Source organism: Prionailurus viverrinus, chromosome D4 (genome assembly GCF_022837055.1).
Source record: "Prionailurus viverrinus isolate Anna chromosome D4, UM_Priviv_1.0, whole genome shotgun sequence".
Taxonomy (NCBI): domain Eukaryota; kingdom Metazoa; phylum Chordata; class Mammalia; order Carnivora; family Felidae; genus Prionailurus; species Prionailurus viverrinus.
In genome coordinates this window covers 28,013,360-28,030,851 of record NC_062573.1, presented here as the reverse complement: position 1 = coordinate 28,030,851, position 17,492 = coordinate 28,013,360, and the positions used below count along the sequence as shown (strand labels likewise).

Sequence of the window (17,492 nt, the reverse complement as noted above, 5' to 3'; positions counted from 1 at the left end):
AAAAGAACCCCTGATTATAGATGTGCTAGACACTAGAACCCAGAAAACATCTGGATGGGGAAAGCACTGTTTCTGGTGTATAAGGTTCAAGCCAGCATGGCATAAACAGTGGTATGAATGACTGCAAATAATTCCTGCACATTTTTTTTTTTTTACCCCTTCCCTTGGTTACCTACACTTTCTCTTTTTCCAGTTAAAATTAGTCCAATCTTTTTTACAATATTTCACTTTGGTAATAAAATCCATGACCAAAGAAGGGGAATAAAAGTGTTCTCTATTCACTGTTAATTAACTTCTGAAGCTAGTCTGGATGGAATGATCACTTGTTCTAGGAAGTTGTCATAGGGAGCATTTACTAGCAATTGGAACAGAGATCCCTGCCGAGGAGAGGGATTTTTCTGGGGGAGTTGAGTACCTCACAAAACATAGGAAACCCTCAAGCCAGGTTCACTGTCAACCACAAGTATTTTCAGGTCTGGCCACATAGGACTATGGCTGGGTGTGTGGGAAAGAGACAAACTCTAGGAGTGTCAGATGAGGACATTCTAGGTATTCATGCGTTTACCCAGGGAGCATTCATTGTGTCTGAATCATGTGCAAGACACTGTGCTAAGAGCAACTGCCGCTAAGTCAAAATTAATAAGGCGTACCTGCCCTTCAGGAAACACCTACGCTAGAGGTCCTGAACTCCTGTATTTGACTGCAATCAACATCCAGAGAGAGGAGAGGTTATAGGGGCTGAGGCAAATGAGTGGTTGGGATCATTGTTACTGATAGTGGAAGGCTGGCTGGATCTGGGATTGCGGAAAGAGAAGGATCCCAGCAGAAGAGCAGGATGAGGAAGGGCAGGGGGGCAGGGGCATATGCAGGAGGAGTGGAGAGTTTGCTAAAGCAGGGAGAGTCAGGGTGGGAACCAGATTGGGGGGGGGGGTGCTCTGTGGTCATCTAAGACTGAGTTGGATTTTGCAGGGGCTGCAGAGTTGATGGGGGACTTTTGAGCAGGAGAGAGGGTAGGTCAGAGCCATATTTTAGCAGGGTTATGTGGCAGTGGTGGAAGGATGAATGGAACTCAAGAGTCCTAGAAATTAGTCTTTTCATTGTAATGCCATACAAGCCTGATGCCTGAATTCTGAGCCCTTCAATCTCGTAATCTGAGAAAGAGCTGGCCTTATTTAAGAGAGGCTTTCTGCATCTCACAGCCAAGCACTGTGCTGCTTGCCAGCAGAGGTTGGTTTTAATCAAGTAAAGAAGACAGGGTGGATTTTCTTGACTGCCGTGGCTCGGAGTTACATCTCAGGTCTCCTACAGTTTTCAGAACATTCAGTGTACTGCTCTGGACGCTCCTGACAGCGCCGGGGCGCCCCCTTGCTGTGAGGAGAAACGGGCTTGGAGGGAATACTTCCTAACAGTTTCCCCACTCCCGGTGGGGCGCTACGGCGGCTGCGGGCCATCATCCCCTCCCTCCTCGGAAAGGAAGTGAGGGCGGGGCCAGCGGGGCTCCCGCCCCTCTGCGTTGCCTTGGAGACCGAGTGCGTCCAGCTGCAGTTGAGGCTGGACTGGCCCTGGCTAGTGGTGCCTTCTGCAGGTGGGGCGCCAGCCCCGGGCGCAGGGCCTCCTTCCATTGGCCGGGTTTAGAGGGGATGGCCAGGGACTGCACCGCGCTCCTCGGTAGGCTGGCGGGCTGGTGGAGTGAGAGGAGCCTGCTGGGTTTTCTCAGCATACTGTAGGTGCCTAATTAGCACGGCCAGAGTCAGGCTGCTCCTTCCCTCCACTTCCGCCTCTCTTTGTCCACTTTTGGCGGGGAGTGGGGAAAGGAGGGAGTCAGGGATCCTTCAACTTTGCTCAGCTCCAGTTTGGGGGGTCAAGGCCAGGTTGAAATCCAAGATGACACCTTGAGCACTTTTCCCAGGAGAGCTTGGGAGAGTGAAGCACAAAACAATAACGATTTATTATTCTGCCCCACCAAAGTCCTCTGGATTTGCACACTGCGTGGCTGGAAGAGCCAGTTCTCCGGGAGTTCGGTTCTTGCCGGAGGTTTGTCTCCTTTTTGCTTCTTTGCCACTCCTTACTTTTTGCTTAAAATGAAACCCCTGAGGCTTGAGGGAGGGGGGCGGGGCTTGCTTTTTCTTAGAGCAGTGGGGTGGGTCCTGCCCCAGCCTGTTGCCTGCGAGAGGGGGTGGGGCCCGCGAGGGGGTGGGGGTGCGGCGCAGGTCCTAGGCGGAGGACTTGTCCTGGAGGTTGGAGCTTCGGTTTCTAAACCTCAGACATGATTCCCGGACAATGAATTCCTAACAGGGGCGCCCCGTTCAGCCAGCGGCCAAGATGTCCTCAGTGGGGAAGGTGACCCAGGTTCCCAGCGGGAAGGTCTACCAGCAGATCTTCGAGGCTGAGGTAGGTGTGTCCCTTGTGTCCCTCTGTGCCCTCTTCCCTCTGCACCCCAAACCTCCCTCCCTCTGAAGGCTTCTTTGTCCGGGAACCCAATGAAATAAGGGCTTTGAAATTGTTTTGATTTAAAAAATAATTCTTATTGGTTCTTAAAGTGTAGGAATACAATATTAGAATGTCTATTCTTGAAAATTAAAAAATGTACATTAAAGTTTTAGTTAAATTAAAAGTTAAATTATTCAGAAATCGCCAAAATTAACCAGTGGGTGTCTTGGGACCTTTTCCTATGCACCAAAGCGTTTCTAATTTTTCTTTTTAAAACCTGGGTTTGATTCTATAACAGTGTTTTGAAACCTGCTTCTTCCCTGTTAACGGTATTGCACAGACCTTTTGCATGTCAAGGGGCATTAATGCAACTTCAAGATGTTTAGAGGCTGCCCAGTTGTTAATCCAGGACTTCCCATAGTGTATTAAAGTAACACTCTCTTGACAGCCAAATAGGTTGCTGGAATTGCCTTGCCTATAAAAAACTTGTCTATAAAAAACTGCACAGACAAGAACAGTATCTTAAATACACAGACTCGAACCTTCCCTTTGACGTTCTGTACTGTTTATTTAAAAGGAATTTTCATTCCTACTTTGAGCCCTAAATAACGCTCTATGTAGGAGGCTTGGAAATTATAAAAGTATAAGGAGGCCAAAGAAACAAATTACTCACATGATCCTGCTGCCTGGAGGCAGCACACCATTCTTAACATTTGGCACACTTTCTCCTGGTCATTTTTCTATGAGTTTAAAATTTTGAGATCACACTGTATAGTTTGGGTTATGACTTTTTTTAAGTTGTGCTTTTAATTAAGATGTTTTATGGTATATCATATCATAAGCATTTCCCTATGTCATAAATAGTCCTTTGTAAGTCTCATCCTTAATAAATGCCTAGCATTACACTGGAGGGACATAAGAAGTTTACTCGACCAGTCCCCTGCTATTGGACAGCCCCATTTTTCTAATTCCTTGTGATTATAAAAGATGCTAGGATAAGCATCTTGGTCCTCACTAAATTTCTTAAGAGATACCCTTCTAGATGGCTGAATGTCTTCTGGGGGGTACTTGCATGGAATGTACCCTAGGGTTGAAGGCCTCCCTGCAAAGTGCCTTCCTGCTGGCAAGTTCTCACGTGTCCTTCTAAGACTGCAGAGTGAGCCCTGGGTGCTGAGGAGTCTGCAGTCCTGACCCCCCCACCGGATCTTTTGTGCATTCAGGTGCAGCTGGTCCGCTCTCTGGCAGCCACCAGGAAGCGCGCTGTGGAGAGTTCCATGACCCCAAAGAATGGCAGGAAGCCCTTGATGAAGAAGATGGATATTCCTGAAGGGGAGATGATGTGTCCTCGGCAGCGGAAGTGGGCGCACAGCCTACCCAATGACTGGGTCACGGAAAATCCTGTTCTCTACAGGTGGGTCCTGTGGTCCACACTGTACCTCCCCACCCGGGGCGGGGGGGTGTGCCAGAGTCTTCAGAAACTCAGAAAGCCCTCACACAAGATGAGTGCCATTTAGGAATGAAGTCCCAGTATCTCCTCTGAGAGAGAGAGGTAATAGCACCTACTTTGCTCCACTGTTTGCTTCTCCCTCTCTTCCTCTTCCTCCCCTCTCAGTAATTATTGATTGAGTGCCTAGGACCAGGTACTGGGTCTGGGGATCCCACTCTCCTGGAACTTGAGGCCTCGATAATAAATAAATAGGCAAGTCCCCCTAAAGGTGGGAAGGCTCTGACCCAGAGGACAGTGGTAGCACAGGGGTCAGGAAAGCCACTGAGGAGGGGCCTCAGCGGAGACCAGAGGATGAGGGAATAGATGCATGGGGCAAGGCGCGGAGTCAGGGAGGGTTTGGTCTGCTCTGGAAGGTGAAGAAGTTAGTGGGCCTGGCGGGGAAGGGCGGTAGATGAGGCTGGGATAGGCTTGCAGACCACAGTCAGGACTTTGGACTACTGAAGTGAGCAGCTGATTTGCCTTTTTAAGGCCTTTTGGCTGTTGTGTGCAGAATGTAGGGAGTGGCAAGAAGAGGCCGGGAGGCCAGGGAGGAGGCTGCTGCTGTCCCTCTAAGCCTGGTGGGGCTACAAGAGGGAGAGTAGGATATTTCCGGTGTATTTTAGAGGCAGAACCCCTCAGACTAGGTGGTGGATTGGAGGGAGGAGAGGGCTCCCGAGAGCCCGAGGTCTGTAGCACGAGTGCTTGGGTGGACAGAGCAGGCGCCATTCCCTGAGATGGGCGCATATGGTCTAGGAGCAGGGAGATCAGGAGTGAAATTTGAGATTCCTGAGTATGCCATTTCAACTCCCTGAGCTCAGACTCCTCAAGCAGGGAGAAAGGAAAGAAAAGGAAAAGGAGGGCGATATCTTCCTCACCGGGGAGCTTGGGGCACCTGGAGCTGATCTTCCCTTCGCTCTTCACGCTCTGAGCAAGCCGCAGTCCCCTCTGGGACTCGGAAGGGGAAGTCGGTCTCTCTCTACCTGCCTTTGTTTTCTCTTTCACCTGCTTTGGGGCAGAGATGACCTGACCTTTGACTCTTCCCAGAGAAATCTCCCCTGAGGCTTCTGACCCTCAGCACCCTTAACTACCTACAGATGGGCAAACCCACTGGCCACCAAGCCCAGACTGGAGGTCGGTGTTCTCTAGCCCATGTGCCTGATGCCCAGTGTGGGGATTGAAGCACAGACGTCTGGGGCCTGTTGATGCTGCCCCTGGCTGTGACTTTGGCTCCTACAAGGGTCTAAGTCCCCTCTCAGCTGATTTGCGAGTTATCTATCGCTCCTAAGGGTCCCCCCTTCCCCAGAGTTTAGCCTAAGGTCACCCATTATCCCAATAACCAGATATAGCATCCATCAGGAGCTCTTAGCATCCACAGGACAGCGTTTTAGGAAAGGCACTTTCCATAGAGGGTGCTGGCATTGTGCTGTGCTGGCTTCCCGGGACAAAGTCAGCTCTGCCCTGGACGTAGATCTAGACGACAACTTCCTGTGGCCTGTGACAGGGAGAAAGATGTGTTTGTAACCTGCCAGGCTCTGCCACCCTCAAAATGACTGGGGTCGCTAACTCAGCATTGGCGTCTCTCTGAAGTCCCTTGTTCCCTTCTTGAAAGTTCAGCCAGCCAAAGCCAGTGAACCTGTATGTTCATTCACCCAGGGCAGAGCCTCCGGGTGAGCAGAAGAGGAGCCCAAGGTAGGGATAGATCAGCACTAGTGTAGACCCAAGTCCTCGGGTCAAGTGCCTGAGGAGCCAGAGCCATTAGCTCAGTAGTCAGAGCACCCAGGTTCCCAAAGAGCCACCTTAGTCCATGATTGACAAGACTGAAAGACCCACCTCTGGAGGGTCAGTCTAGGCCCTGCAGTCTTCCTTGCTGGTAGGTGTGCAGTGAGGATTGGATGAGAAATGACTAGAAAGCGCTGCACATGTGGAGGCCTGGAGGAATGGCAGGTATCATTGAGACCTGTTGCATTTCTGTGGTGCTTGTCCTATGGACAGTGCGTTCAGAGATTTTTATTCCAAAGCTAAGGTCATTCTTACTCACCCTGGTCCTCCCTGCTGAGATAGCTTGTTCTGGGGTCTCAGCTTTCTCCTCCCACACCTAAACCCCAAGGACCATGGACCTTGGCATGACACACGTGGGTCAGGGAGTCTCAGCTCTGCTTTGTATAATCACTTCTCTAAGCGCCCTCCCCTCATCCCTGTCAAGGAGGTTATTGTGACTGCCTCATAGGATGATGAGTTGCTGAAGGAGCAAATCCTGAATACTCAGCACTGGCCTGGCTTTCCCAGGCTGATCATGCCCTACTGTCATCAGTTTCCCCATGTGGAAATGGCTCTTGCCTACTACCTATGCTTGGTTTGCAGCCAGAACAGAAGCAGACCCTGATTTCTTGTCTAGGGACCATGGTGCCTACGGGCAGCAGATACCCAGGCAGCGTCTGTTGGGAGTCTGGCATAGCCTCGGGGCTCTCTGGAATGGGGTGGGCCTTATCACCAATATGTGAGGTCTCTCTGAAGACTCCCTTCTGTGCCAGAGCTGCCCTGGGGTAGGGGAGGGGGCTGGGAGTTATTGTTTCCTCTACTTGTGCCTCAGGGAAAAGGAAATAATCAAGAAGAAAAAAGCTGAAGAAAGTGAGAGCATCATTGAAGCCAGAGAGGTCCGGGGCCTCATGGACACCATAGGTGAGTCTCTGTTCAGCTATGAGGGCAGGGCTGGCTTTCTCCCCTTGGCTCCTCCCTTGAGCCTGCTCCTCTGGACCTTCTCCTCAGTGCAGAGAGCTGGGGAGGGAGCAGGGGGCTCTGCGCAGTCAGAATTTACCGATGAAAGTCAGTTGGTAAAGGATATTCCTTGCTTTGTTGTAATTTCACAAGAACATTTCAATCTGCATTGTCTTCCTTCATACTATAGAGGAAGGTTCTTTTCCTTTATGATTAAAAAAAAATGATACATACTCACCATAAGTAATCTCTGCACCCAACATGGGGTTTGAACTTACAACCCTGAGATTGGGAGTCACATGTGCTATCTACCACTGAGCCAGTCAGGCTCACTGTGGAAAACCAAAGGAAGGAGATAAACAGAAAGGAAAAACTCTCCCTTCGTGATAGCACTGCTTCTCTTCCCGAGAATGTTCCCCACCATGAAATCACATGGTGTCCAGATTCAGGGGACCGCAGAGCACAGGACGGGAATGCAGACTCTAGAGCAGATGGCTCATGTCCAAACCTCTGCTCAGCCACGGCTGTGTTTGTTCTTTAACCCCCATGCCTGAGTGTCCTCACTTGTAAAATGGGGCCGAAAAAATAAAACCTGCCTCTTGGCCTCTTCAGGAGTGGTAATTGAGTTAGAACGATGCCTAGTGCATAGTAAGTGCTATATAAGTGTTGGTTATTCTTATTTGCATATGTTTTTGCTTCTATTAACTTTAAAAAAAAAAACCATAAATGGTCCCATTCTGTACCTACCATTTGGAAACTTTTTCTGGCATTACCTGTGTATGTGAGACTTCATTCCTCATAGCACTTACAGATCACCTTTGTTTTTTCTCTTTTTCCTTAAGCCTCTGACACTGTGGCCTGGTTTGGGGGTCCATCTCCTGAACCAAGGCACTTTCTGCCTTGCTGCCTTTTCCTGGGAGCCCTCCCCTTGCTTTGGAGCTCTGAGGGCAGCCTCCTCACCTCTGTTGTTCTCCCCCAGTTCCAGAGAGGATCAGCACAACCATCCTGGACAGAGACTCCAAGAGGCAGGGCTACGAGAGTGCTCTGGGGAGTTTTAAGGAGGAGATTGCTCAGATTGGGATGGTAAGACTCCTCCCTCTCTCCCCTTCTGTTCTGGGGCCATTCTCAAGGCAGGCTTGTCACTGCACCCACCCTCCCTTCCCGCCCAGCTCAGAGGCCCTGAGTGGCTCACCAGTGGTGTGGATGAAATCAGAGTAGCCAGCTTGAGTGGCTCATGATGAGTGCTCGTTATGAGCGCAGCTTTCTAAGTCGGGTACCACTGTTTCTCCCACTTTACAGTTTAGGCTCGCAAAGTCTTGCCTGATTTGGCACATAAGGGGCCAGCTGGGAACTGGACTCCAGGGCTGATGCCAAAGCCCAGCCCATGATCTCCCTACGCAGTCCTACTAATGAGGGCCCAAAGGGCCCGGCCCTCTGGCTTCCCACCCCTCATGCTATCTGGCCTTTTGGTACCACCCTCACTTGGCTCTCTGTTCCTCTCCAGAGACATTCCATCTCTAACCACCCTGGTACCCAGAATATTCCCTAAATGAGGCCCTTCTTTGCCCTTCTCCTCTGAGCCCTGGACTGCACTCACCACTCTCTCCCCATGTCTTCTCTGACTTCTGTCATTCCCTTGGATTCATGCAGCTGGCTCTGCACCCAAAGCACCAAGAAGCTCCCCCAGCCAGTCGTTGCTTTACTCATCTGTCCCAACTGTATATGAGCCCTACTTTTGCCCATGACTCTGTGGCTTTGGTCATACAACATAACTGAGCCTCAGTTTCCTTATCTGAAGTAAACTTGGAATCCTTTCACTGGCCACTTCTTTAATGGATGTTTGTTGAGCCCCAACCATGGGCCACGCCTGATGTCAGTACCTACTTCACAGGCTGTGGTGAGGACCAAGTGAGTCTGAGGACAAGGGCTTAGCCTAGAGCAGAGTGTCCAGCACATGGCACATGCCCAGATAAATGGTGCCTGCCCTTGTGCTCTGGCTGTGAATAGTAAATCCTAGCTCCTTAGGTCTAGGTAATGATTATTAGTTTTGAGGCAGGACCACAGCTAGCACTTTCCCACCACAGGGCAGAGAATTGGGGGAAGGGACGGACTCCCCCTGCCCTGGTGGTGTTGAGACCACAGGCATTGCCCTACTGGCCTGTTGTAGGAAATGGAACCTCTCATCTTAGAGCCAGGAGCACTTCTTTTAAAAAAGCTGGCGGCGTCTGATGAGGAAATCGACCAACTCTTCAAAAAAGTGGAAAGCGACATCAACCTCGAAGACTACACCATCCAAGTAGGGCTTCCCTGTGGCTGGGCTTGCCCCACTGGGGTCCCGCTCCTTCCCTCCCTGCCATCTGTCCTCCCAGCCTGACCCCAGCTTCTTGGTATAGACCCTGATGGAGCTGTGGGATCAGGTGGCTGAGAAGTTCCAGTTCCAGAAGCAGGGGATTAAGGAGCTGGATGAGACACTGACCTCGACCGAGTTCTCTCGGGCAGATAGAGTGAGTTGGCCTGCGAATGGGCTCTTGGTGATTTTCACCTGTGGGGTTTGTGAGGCATCGTCTCTTTGCTTGCAGGTCTGCAGGAAAAGAAAGTCATTAACAATGACACCTTGTTGTTTCTAGCTCAGAAGCGTGTTGAAGAAATATGTGGAAATCATAGAGAAAACTTCCTATCTCGTGCAGGCCGACGTGTACACGCTGATAAATAAGGAAGCCATGGTGAGTGGTTTTCATGTGCAGGCGATCAGCCCACAGAAGGGGCGAGACCTGAGGATGCCCCAGAACCTGGTGTCTCAGGACCGATGGGCTTCTCATGTGTCACATTTCCAACTAACTCGGGTTAGTCGCTTGGGTTCAGAACCAGAGTTTTTGTTAAGTATTTTCAGTAGAAGTCTTTCTAAAGTGCGTGTCCTACATCCCTGCTGTCTTAATCCCGATTACCTAACACAGCAGCACTGGTTTCATCACTGACGGTTTTACGAGCACCTACTGGGCCGTGTCTCAGCCACCATGTGCAATGCAATAGGTGCTGGATGGTGGAGCTGTCCTGGTCTCAGAGTGGTTTGTGCCCTCACAGGTGACCCCAGCCTGCTCCGTTTGTTTTCCTAGTGGTGCTTGTCTGCCTTCTTGTTGGCCATCAGCGTCTAGTGCCGAACCAGGCCTGTCTCCGGTCTCTGTCCCCACTGCTTCCCTGTCCACACCCCACCCTCGCCCAGCTGCTTTCTTTGGGTGTAGAAAACAAGAAATTCAAGGTTGCTCATAATATTTCCAAAGTCAGAGTTAAGCCCGACTCCTCTGCCATGTGAAAAGACACTATGTACGGATGTTTGTGTGTGTATGTATTTTCTTCAAATATAATTAACATGCAGTGTTATATTAGTTTCAGGTGCACAGTACAGCGATTCAACAATTCTGTGCATTACTCGGTGCTCATCATGACAAGTGTACCCTTAATCCCTTTCACCTGTTTCACCCATCCCCCCCCACCCCCCTCCCCTCTGGCAACCATCAGTTGTCTGCAGTTAAGAGTCTGGTTTTTTGTTTGTCTCTTGTTTTTCTTTGTTTGTCTCTTAAATTCAACAGATGAGTGAAATCATACGATATTTGTCTTTCTTTGTCTGACTTATTTCACTTCGCATTATACCCTCTAGGCCCATCCACGTTGTTGCTTCCTTTGGCTACTCAGAAGCACATTTTGCTTGCATGGGCTTCTAGGGCCTGTGCAGAAAGCCGGGCTTGCGGAGGCCTCCCGGCAGTACACGGGGTGAAAGGAACCCAGCACTCAGAATCACAGATGGGCTCCTGTTCGGGTCCACATCTTGGAGTTCTGGATGAAGCACAGACAGGGAGGGAGCACAGACCTCCCTCTCCACTGCCCAGACACACAAGCTCCCAAACTAACTCCGCTCCTGCACTTGGAACTCCCTGCCCATAAAACAGGGGTAACGATACTTAAACCAGTACCTGTTGGGGGGAGGGGGTGACAAAAGAGGTCTCAGCAGTAGCCACTGTCATTTGAAAGAAGCAAGAGTCCCTAACTTTTATCCATTTGATCCCTTAGGTGGGGTCAGAGCAGTATCCCGGGGATGTTTCAATGTCTGGCGTCCATATGCTGATTTTACTCATTACAACAACAGGCACTTGCTACTTACTCTATGTGCATTTATCTCATTTAATTTCACAGAATCCCTGTGCTGCCAGTAGCATTATCTTCGCCTTATGGCTGAAGAATTGGAGGTTTAGGAAATACGTGCCAGTCCCCCTCTCCCCCCACCACCAGCTAGGAAGTAGAGCCGGCAATAAACCTCAGGTTCCAGCGAAAATTGTTACTGGAATGTCTACCCGCTGAGCTTGGCAGGTTCCCACCCTTGCTCCAGGGCGGTGCCCCGAGAGCTTTGGGGAATTCTGGAGACATTTGGCTGTTCCACTCCCTGGGGGCATGGGAGAGACTGCTCTCATTGAGGGGGGCAGGCTACTAAAAGCAGAACAGTACCACACCATGAAGAATTGTCCCCACTGCCATGCCAAGGATGCCCGGTGAGGATCACTGGGAGGACTGCAGAAGAATGTTCTAGCCCTGGTCTCATTTGGTAATTGGGTCTTCGTTCTCATCACAACCGTAGGTGACTGACTGGTCCCTGATGGCATGAGCACTCTGCTTTTGGAACAAATTCATTTAAAGAAAAGGAAAGAAAACAGCTAAACACTAAGAACCCACTGGAGTACGTATCTCCAGTGAGCTAAAGTCAGCTTCTTTAACAATCTGATACGGTCTTGGGGCTGGGTTGAAGGCACATGCTTAAGTCAAGGTTCATAGGTGAGTCTTCAGGAAAGACCCCTGTCACAGTCCACGGCTGTTCAGCCCCAGGCAACTTCCGTGAGTGCCCAGTGACCCCTCGGTGCCCCTCAGATGCTGCCACTGCCCTACTCAGCCCCGCTGGGCCCCAGGCCCTCTGCCGGCACCTCACCTGGTCCCTCTGCAGCCTCCCCCTGTCCGTCTCCAACTGAGCCTTGTTCTGACCTTGGAGAGCCCCCACCTCATGTAGAGCCTGCCCACCTGTACCACAGGTCATAAACCAGGCCCTCCTGGGCAACCGGAGGGCCATCGCCCAGCTGTTTGTCAACCTGATGGAGGCCACGCTGCAGCAGGAGCTCGAGGGCCATCGCCGCTGGCAGGGCCTGGTGGACACCTGGAAGGTTCTCAAGAAGCAGGCCCTGGTGCAGAGTTTCAGGTCCGTGTCCGCCCACACTTCCCGCAGCCTCCCCCCAGCCCACCTGGAAGGCCGGCCCAGCAAGCCGGTGGTCCTCACCCTTCTTTCTGTCCTCGCTCCAAAACACTCCCGTTCTTCTGGGGGTAAAAATATGTGCTCTTTTCTTTTTTAAAAGTTAAAGTAGATAAAAGTATAAAAAAGAAATTAAAAATCATTACTAATTTCTCACCACAGTGAGAAGCACAGCTGATATTTTGGTGTATTTCTTCCCAGGCTTCTTTAGACCCATGCTGTATATGTCACTTTCTGTCTTATTTTCTTCATAAATGTTATCGCATAAGCATTTTCTGAATTATCACAGTACAAATTGTTTGAAAACACCTGTCTGATTATCTGCCCAATTTCCATTCGACTGTTACTCAGAACCCTGTGTTACTGGGCCAAGACGAATGGCGGTCCCTCAGGCTTTGGTCCCCATGGGAGCAGGGGTGAAGAGAGGGCTCATCTCCCTGCTTCCTCTGCCAGGTGGCACTTCTGTTAATACCGACACAAGGATCCTGCAGCTTTTGGCCAACAAACAAGGCTTTCTTTTGCTTGTCAGGTCAAGACGTTTGAGGATGCCAAAGAATGTCTGTCTGTCTGTCTGTGCTGTGGGTCTGGGGACGGGAGGCCATCTGTACACCTGGATTTCCAGATGGAGAACACCAGAGTCTGACACCCCGGGTGAAAGAAAAGCGTACTGAGACCTGGCTCCACCTGTACTTTCCCTGTGACCTTGATCAAGCACTTGAACATTTTGGAGCCTTTCTCTCCTTATGCAGACAGGCATGATGATGCGCCAGTGATAGGGTTTCAGTGATGATCAGCAAGGTGCTCTATGGAAAGTGACTGGTCTGGGTCTGGGCCTGGAAGTTACAAATGTCAGTAATCATCCACAGTGATGGCAGGAGCTGCCATTTACTGGGCAGTTCCCGTGAGTCAGGCATGGTGCTAGGGGCTTTGCTGACTGGGTCCTACTGTGGAAGGTATTCTCATTAGCTCCGTTACAGAAGAGGAAACAGATTCAGAGGAAGGGACTGACTTGCCCAAGGTCACAGAGCTGGCTGGCCACAGTCGGGACCCACACCCGGATCTGTGCCCAGTGGTCCCATGCTCTTAACTCCAGAGTCTCGCTGGTGGCCCCCTGGCTCTTCGATCCCCCCTCTCATCATTGCCCCAGAGGCCTACAATGGGGAGGGAGGGGCTGAAGTGGTGTAAGGGTGCTTAGATTGTGAATGTTCTTACCATGGGCCTCATCCCCTCTTTCCCACCCCCCCGCCCTGCTCCTCCTCTCCATGGTGCCAACGTGTCTGGACACCCAGTGAGTTCATGGCCAGTGAGAGGATCCGGGCTCCTCCAGACGTGAAGAAGGAGATAGAGAGCATGCTGAAGAACCAGAAAGCCCTGCAGCAAAAGCGGCTGGAGCATCTCTGCACCATCTGGTACAATGAGAGGGGTCCCTGGGGAGGGGTGCTTTTGGGGGTCCATGGGGGAGGCAGTCACAATCCTCAGCCTTGACCCTTCTCTTGGGGCATCCTCCAGGCCCGGCCATCTCCTTGTTCTCTGGTCCTGCGCTGGCTGGCTGGGCCTTTGTTCTGGGGCATTCCAGCCCCAGTGGTGACAAAGAACATGACACATTTGCTGGGGAAAGAAGTTTAGTGTGACTGTGCCAAGAAACATGGAAGGAGGCAATGGCAAAGGGGGTGGGGTGTTAAGGGGGTGGAGGGGCCAGGTTAAGGGGGAGGAGGGGCCAGGTTAAGGGGTGTTAAGGGGGAGGAGGGGCCAGGTTAAGGGGTTGGATTTTTTTCTAAGATCTGGTGGGGAGCAGAGTGTCTCCGGCAGCCCTGCAGTTTCGGGGGTGAGTTGGAGGGTCTGAGGCTGAAACCTGGAGGTCAGTGAGGAGGCTGTTGCCATCAGACAGGGAACCTGTTAGAGGCTGTGGATGTGTAGAGGCCCACTCAGTTCTGATCCTTAATAAGCTGTTTGGTGAGGGGCACAGTGAATGTTCTAGACCTTGGAAGCCCACTATGTGGGGGTCCTATAGCATCCACCCTCAGTAAAGTGGTGGAGCATGTGTGGTTCTGCAAGTGGAGACACTTCACATGCTGGGAAATGCTCCTCCTTTTCCTGTGAAACTTGGGCCCTCCTACCCCTAACCCTGGTAACCCTGGGTTACCCTCTTGTCTCCCCACCACAGAACCTAAGTTCTCCTAAGTATCAGTGACAATTAGAACCTCACACAGTCTCCTCCAGGGCAGACACATTTTCGTGCAGGTGTAAAATTAACAAGGTGAATAAAAATCTCAACATAAAGTAAATTGCTTTTCTTGTTTCCTGTAACTCTATATTAATTTAAAATTTTTTAAGTTTATTTGTTTATTAGAAAGAGAGAGACAGAGAGGACGAGCAGGGGAGGGGCAGAGGGAGAGGGAGAGAGAAAGAATCCCAAGCAGGCTCAGCACCATCATTGCAAAGACCGATGCAGGGCTCGAACTCACGGACCGTGAGATCATGACCTGAGCCTAAACCGAGTCAGATGCTTAACCTACTGAGCCACCAGGTGCCCCACTTTATATTTATTTCTGACTCTGAGTCCCTGAACTGGGCAAAACTCTGTTTTTCTTGGGGTCCTGTCCATGGAGGGGAACTATGAAACCCCATCCAATGCAGGCCTGGTGATAGAGTCTGTTACTCTATATTTGATCCACCCACATGCCTGAGGGCAACTGCTGCCCTTTCCAGACAGCTGGATGCGAGAATCTTGAGGAGGCTACCCTGAGCCCGAATGTCCTCATGCCCAGGCAATGTTTCCCTCCGGGGACCTGGGTCTTGGCAGCTGCCCCCACAGTCTTCCACCAGGAAGCAGGACCCAGGCTGCCACTGCCAGGCACCTGCCATCCTCTCTGTCCACCCCTGCCTCCAGCCCCCTTCTGTTGGGTGAGGAGAGAACCCTGGTCCTTGGCTCTCAGCTGCCAGCGCATCTCCCCCTGCAGGGCTCTCAGCCCACTCCAGCTCAGGCTTCCATCATCAGTGCTCTAGGCTCTCCCCAGAACTTAGTCTTTGAGAACAAAGTCCAGAAAGATTTCTAGGCTGCTGTCTTTTCTGCACCACCATACCTCTGACAGACTGTGAACATGGCGCTGGCTGGCTACCTGCCTGAATGGAAGGGAGAGACAGGGCCAAAGACACAGAGAAAAATGTATTCCCTGGTGCTTTTGGACACCACTGGGAAACACTATAACATGGCAGCGTCTGCAGGCAGAGCATGGAGCTGGTGTGTGACTCAACCTGACCTGAGGAAGTTGGAGGCTACTCTATGAAATCAGAGGCAAGGGTGTGCAGATATGCGACCCAGCAGCTCCTTCACAGGGAGTATAGAAAGGGGTGAAGACACAATTTGTGTCTGGAGGTGTATACTACAAACACAGGCTGGAACGTACAACTTAAAGTTGCAAAGCCTTGATCATAGAATTCCAGCGAGTGTCTAGAGCGAAGGTTTGGGTTTGTGGTTTGTTTGCGCGAGGAGGTCTTGATAACACCCACAAAGCACGCTGTGTAGATACCCACCTATGCCTTCCTGACCTGTCGAGCAGCCAGGGAGACTTCTAATCCAACCCAGGGAACTGCCTCATATGGGATTCCATACCCCATCCTGACCCATAGCTCCAGGCCTTACTTCTGAAACCCCAGGGCCCCAGACCTTGTAGGAATCCTTGCTTCTCTGCTTATGCACGGAACCTCTGCAGGCTTGTGGGCAGTGGTGGCTCAGGGCTGGGGAGTCTTGATAAGATTCCCAGGGCCCCTGTGAGAGAGTTTTCCAAAGTCCTGGGAGAATTCCCATTGATAACTTCGATGCATTCCCATTAACTAAACACCAGACTTTTTCAGAATACACCAGTTTTTCTACCATTGTCCTTTTTCTATTCCAGAACCCAACCCAGCATATAATACTGCATTTAGTATAATGTTTAGCTTTGAGATGATGCCGTGCACACTCTTGTAGCTATCTTTTGCTGTTTACTGTCCCACCATGAATAAGTAGGGTGCCTAAGACCATCCTGGGTTACATATCTTGTGCTAGTATAATCATTAGTAGAATCCCTCTCCATTGTCAAAAATGTCCTGGTTTGGACAATAAATTATATAGTCCTCCTAGCCATACGCATCTTTCCACACCGTTAAACACCACCCAAAATTTAGTGGCTTAAAACAACCAGAATTTCTTGTTTCTCGCTGTTCTGCGGGCTGTTTCCCACAGGGCGTTCCCCCTGGTCTGTGTTGGCTTGGCTGGGCCTGGATGGTCTAGAGTGGCCTCACTCCTGCATCTGGAGCCTAGGCTGGGGCAGCTGAGGTTCTTTCCACTTGCTCTCTCAGTCTCCAGGAGGCTAATCCCAGCTGGGAGGCCTGGTGGTGGTGGCAGAGTCTGCCTGTAACAGGAGAGGGCAAGGCAAATACCCAAGCCTTTCCAACTCTGCCTCCACTTGTTTGCTAATGTCTCATTGGCCAAAGCAAATCACGGGGCCAAGCCCAGCCCCAGGGGTGGAGAAATAGACTGATGGGAGGAGCTAATGATATTGTCCATCTTTCAGTCTGCCACACTATTTTTTTTTCTTTGAGAGAGCGAAGGCAAGCAAGCCAGAGGGGAGGGGCAGACGGGGTTTTGGGGGGTAGGGCAGAGGGGAAGAGAGAGAGAATCTCAAACAGGCTCTGCACCGTCAGTGCAAAGCCCCAGTGCAGGGCTAGATCTCACCCTTCCTGAGATCATGACCTGAGCAGAAATCAAGAGTTGGAAGCTTAACTGAGTGAGCCTCCCAGGTGCCCCTACCACAGTATTTTTTAAAATATATTTATTTATTTTGGGGAGAGCACAAGTGGGGGAGGTGCAGAGAGAGGGGGACAGAGGATCCCAAGGAGCCTCTGCTCTGGCTGACAGGTTGACAGCACAGAGCCTGATGTGGGGCTCGGACTCATAAACCCTGAGATCATGACCTGAGCTGAAGTTGGCCACTCAACTGACTGAGCCACCCAGGAGCCCCCCTGCAACACTATTTTTAATGACTTCAGAAGAGAATTCACTGTACTTTACTTAGATCCCTATTGTTGGATATGAAATTTATTTATGATTTTTTTGAGTGCTTATAAACAGTACTGTTAAGCAACTCTCTTAATGCATAAACTTTGTATGCATTTCATATCGTTATCTTGGATTCTATTCCTATATGTAGACTTCCTTTCTTTGTCAAGTGATGTGAATTGTTTGGTTTTTTTCCCATTAGGAAAATTCAATTTGATTTTCTAAATAACAGACTTGTTGATATTAAAAAAGACCTTTTATGAGTGATATTTTTTGACATCAGGAATCCCCAGCACATCATTTGTTTCTTCAGTATTTATATAGATACTACTCTGGGGCTACATTCCTTGAAGATGCTACCAATTCTGGTAAGTGAACATTTTACCCAAGCGTGGCTTACTTGTCATATCTTCCTTCCCCAGTGACCTTCTGCCCCCCAATTACAGCAAAGCTCAGCTGACTGAATGGCATTCTTCTCTCAACTCCCTAAATAAGCACCTCGGTGAGTTAAGTTTGTGGGATTCCACTCGGGT

The 17,492-nt window shown here is 50.5% G+C and overlaps 1 protein-coding gene across 3 annotated transcripts in view; it reads left to right on the top strand.

Moving 5' to 3' along the window:
* Positions 1-1,545: 1,545 nt before the first annotated feature.
* Positions 1,546-17,492, top strand: part of CCDC180 (coiled-coil domain containing 180) — a 61,681-nt gene continuing 45,734 nt past the window's right edge. For all 3 annotated transcript variants that reach the window (XR_007146547.1, XM_047831422.1, XM_047831424.1), the window contains exons 1-11: positions 1,546-2,034; positions 2,296-2,391; positions 3,651-3,841; positions 6,507-6,595; positions 7,611-7,714; positions 8,799-8,927; positions 9,025-9,135; positions 9,259-9,354; positions 11,704-11,867; positions 13,208-13,327; positions 17,382-17,461. Coding sequence is in view for 2 of the 3 variants with exons in the window: in XM_047831422.1 (XP_047687378.1) it covers positions 2,323-2,391; positions 3,651-3,841; positions 6,507-6,595; positions 7,611-7,714; positions 8,799-8,927; positions 9,025-9,135; positions 9,259-9,354; positions 11,704-11,867; positions 13,208-13,327; positions 17,382-17,461 (1,153 nt within the window). In the remaining variant the exon portion in view is untranslated. The remainder of the gene's footprint in view (positions 2,035-2,295; positions 2,392-3,650; positions 3,842-6,506; positions 6,596-7,610; positions 7,715-8,798; positions 8,928-9,024; positions 9,136-9,258; positions 9,355-11,703; positions 11,868-13,207; positions 13,328-17,381; positions 17,462-17,492) is intronic.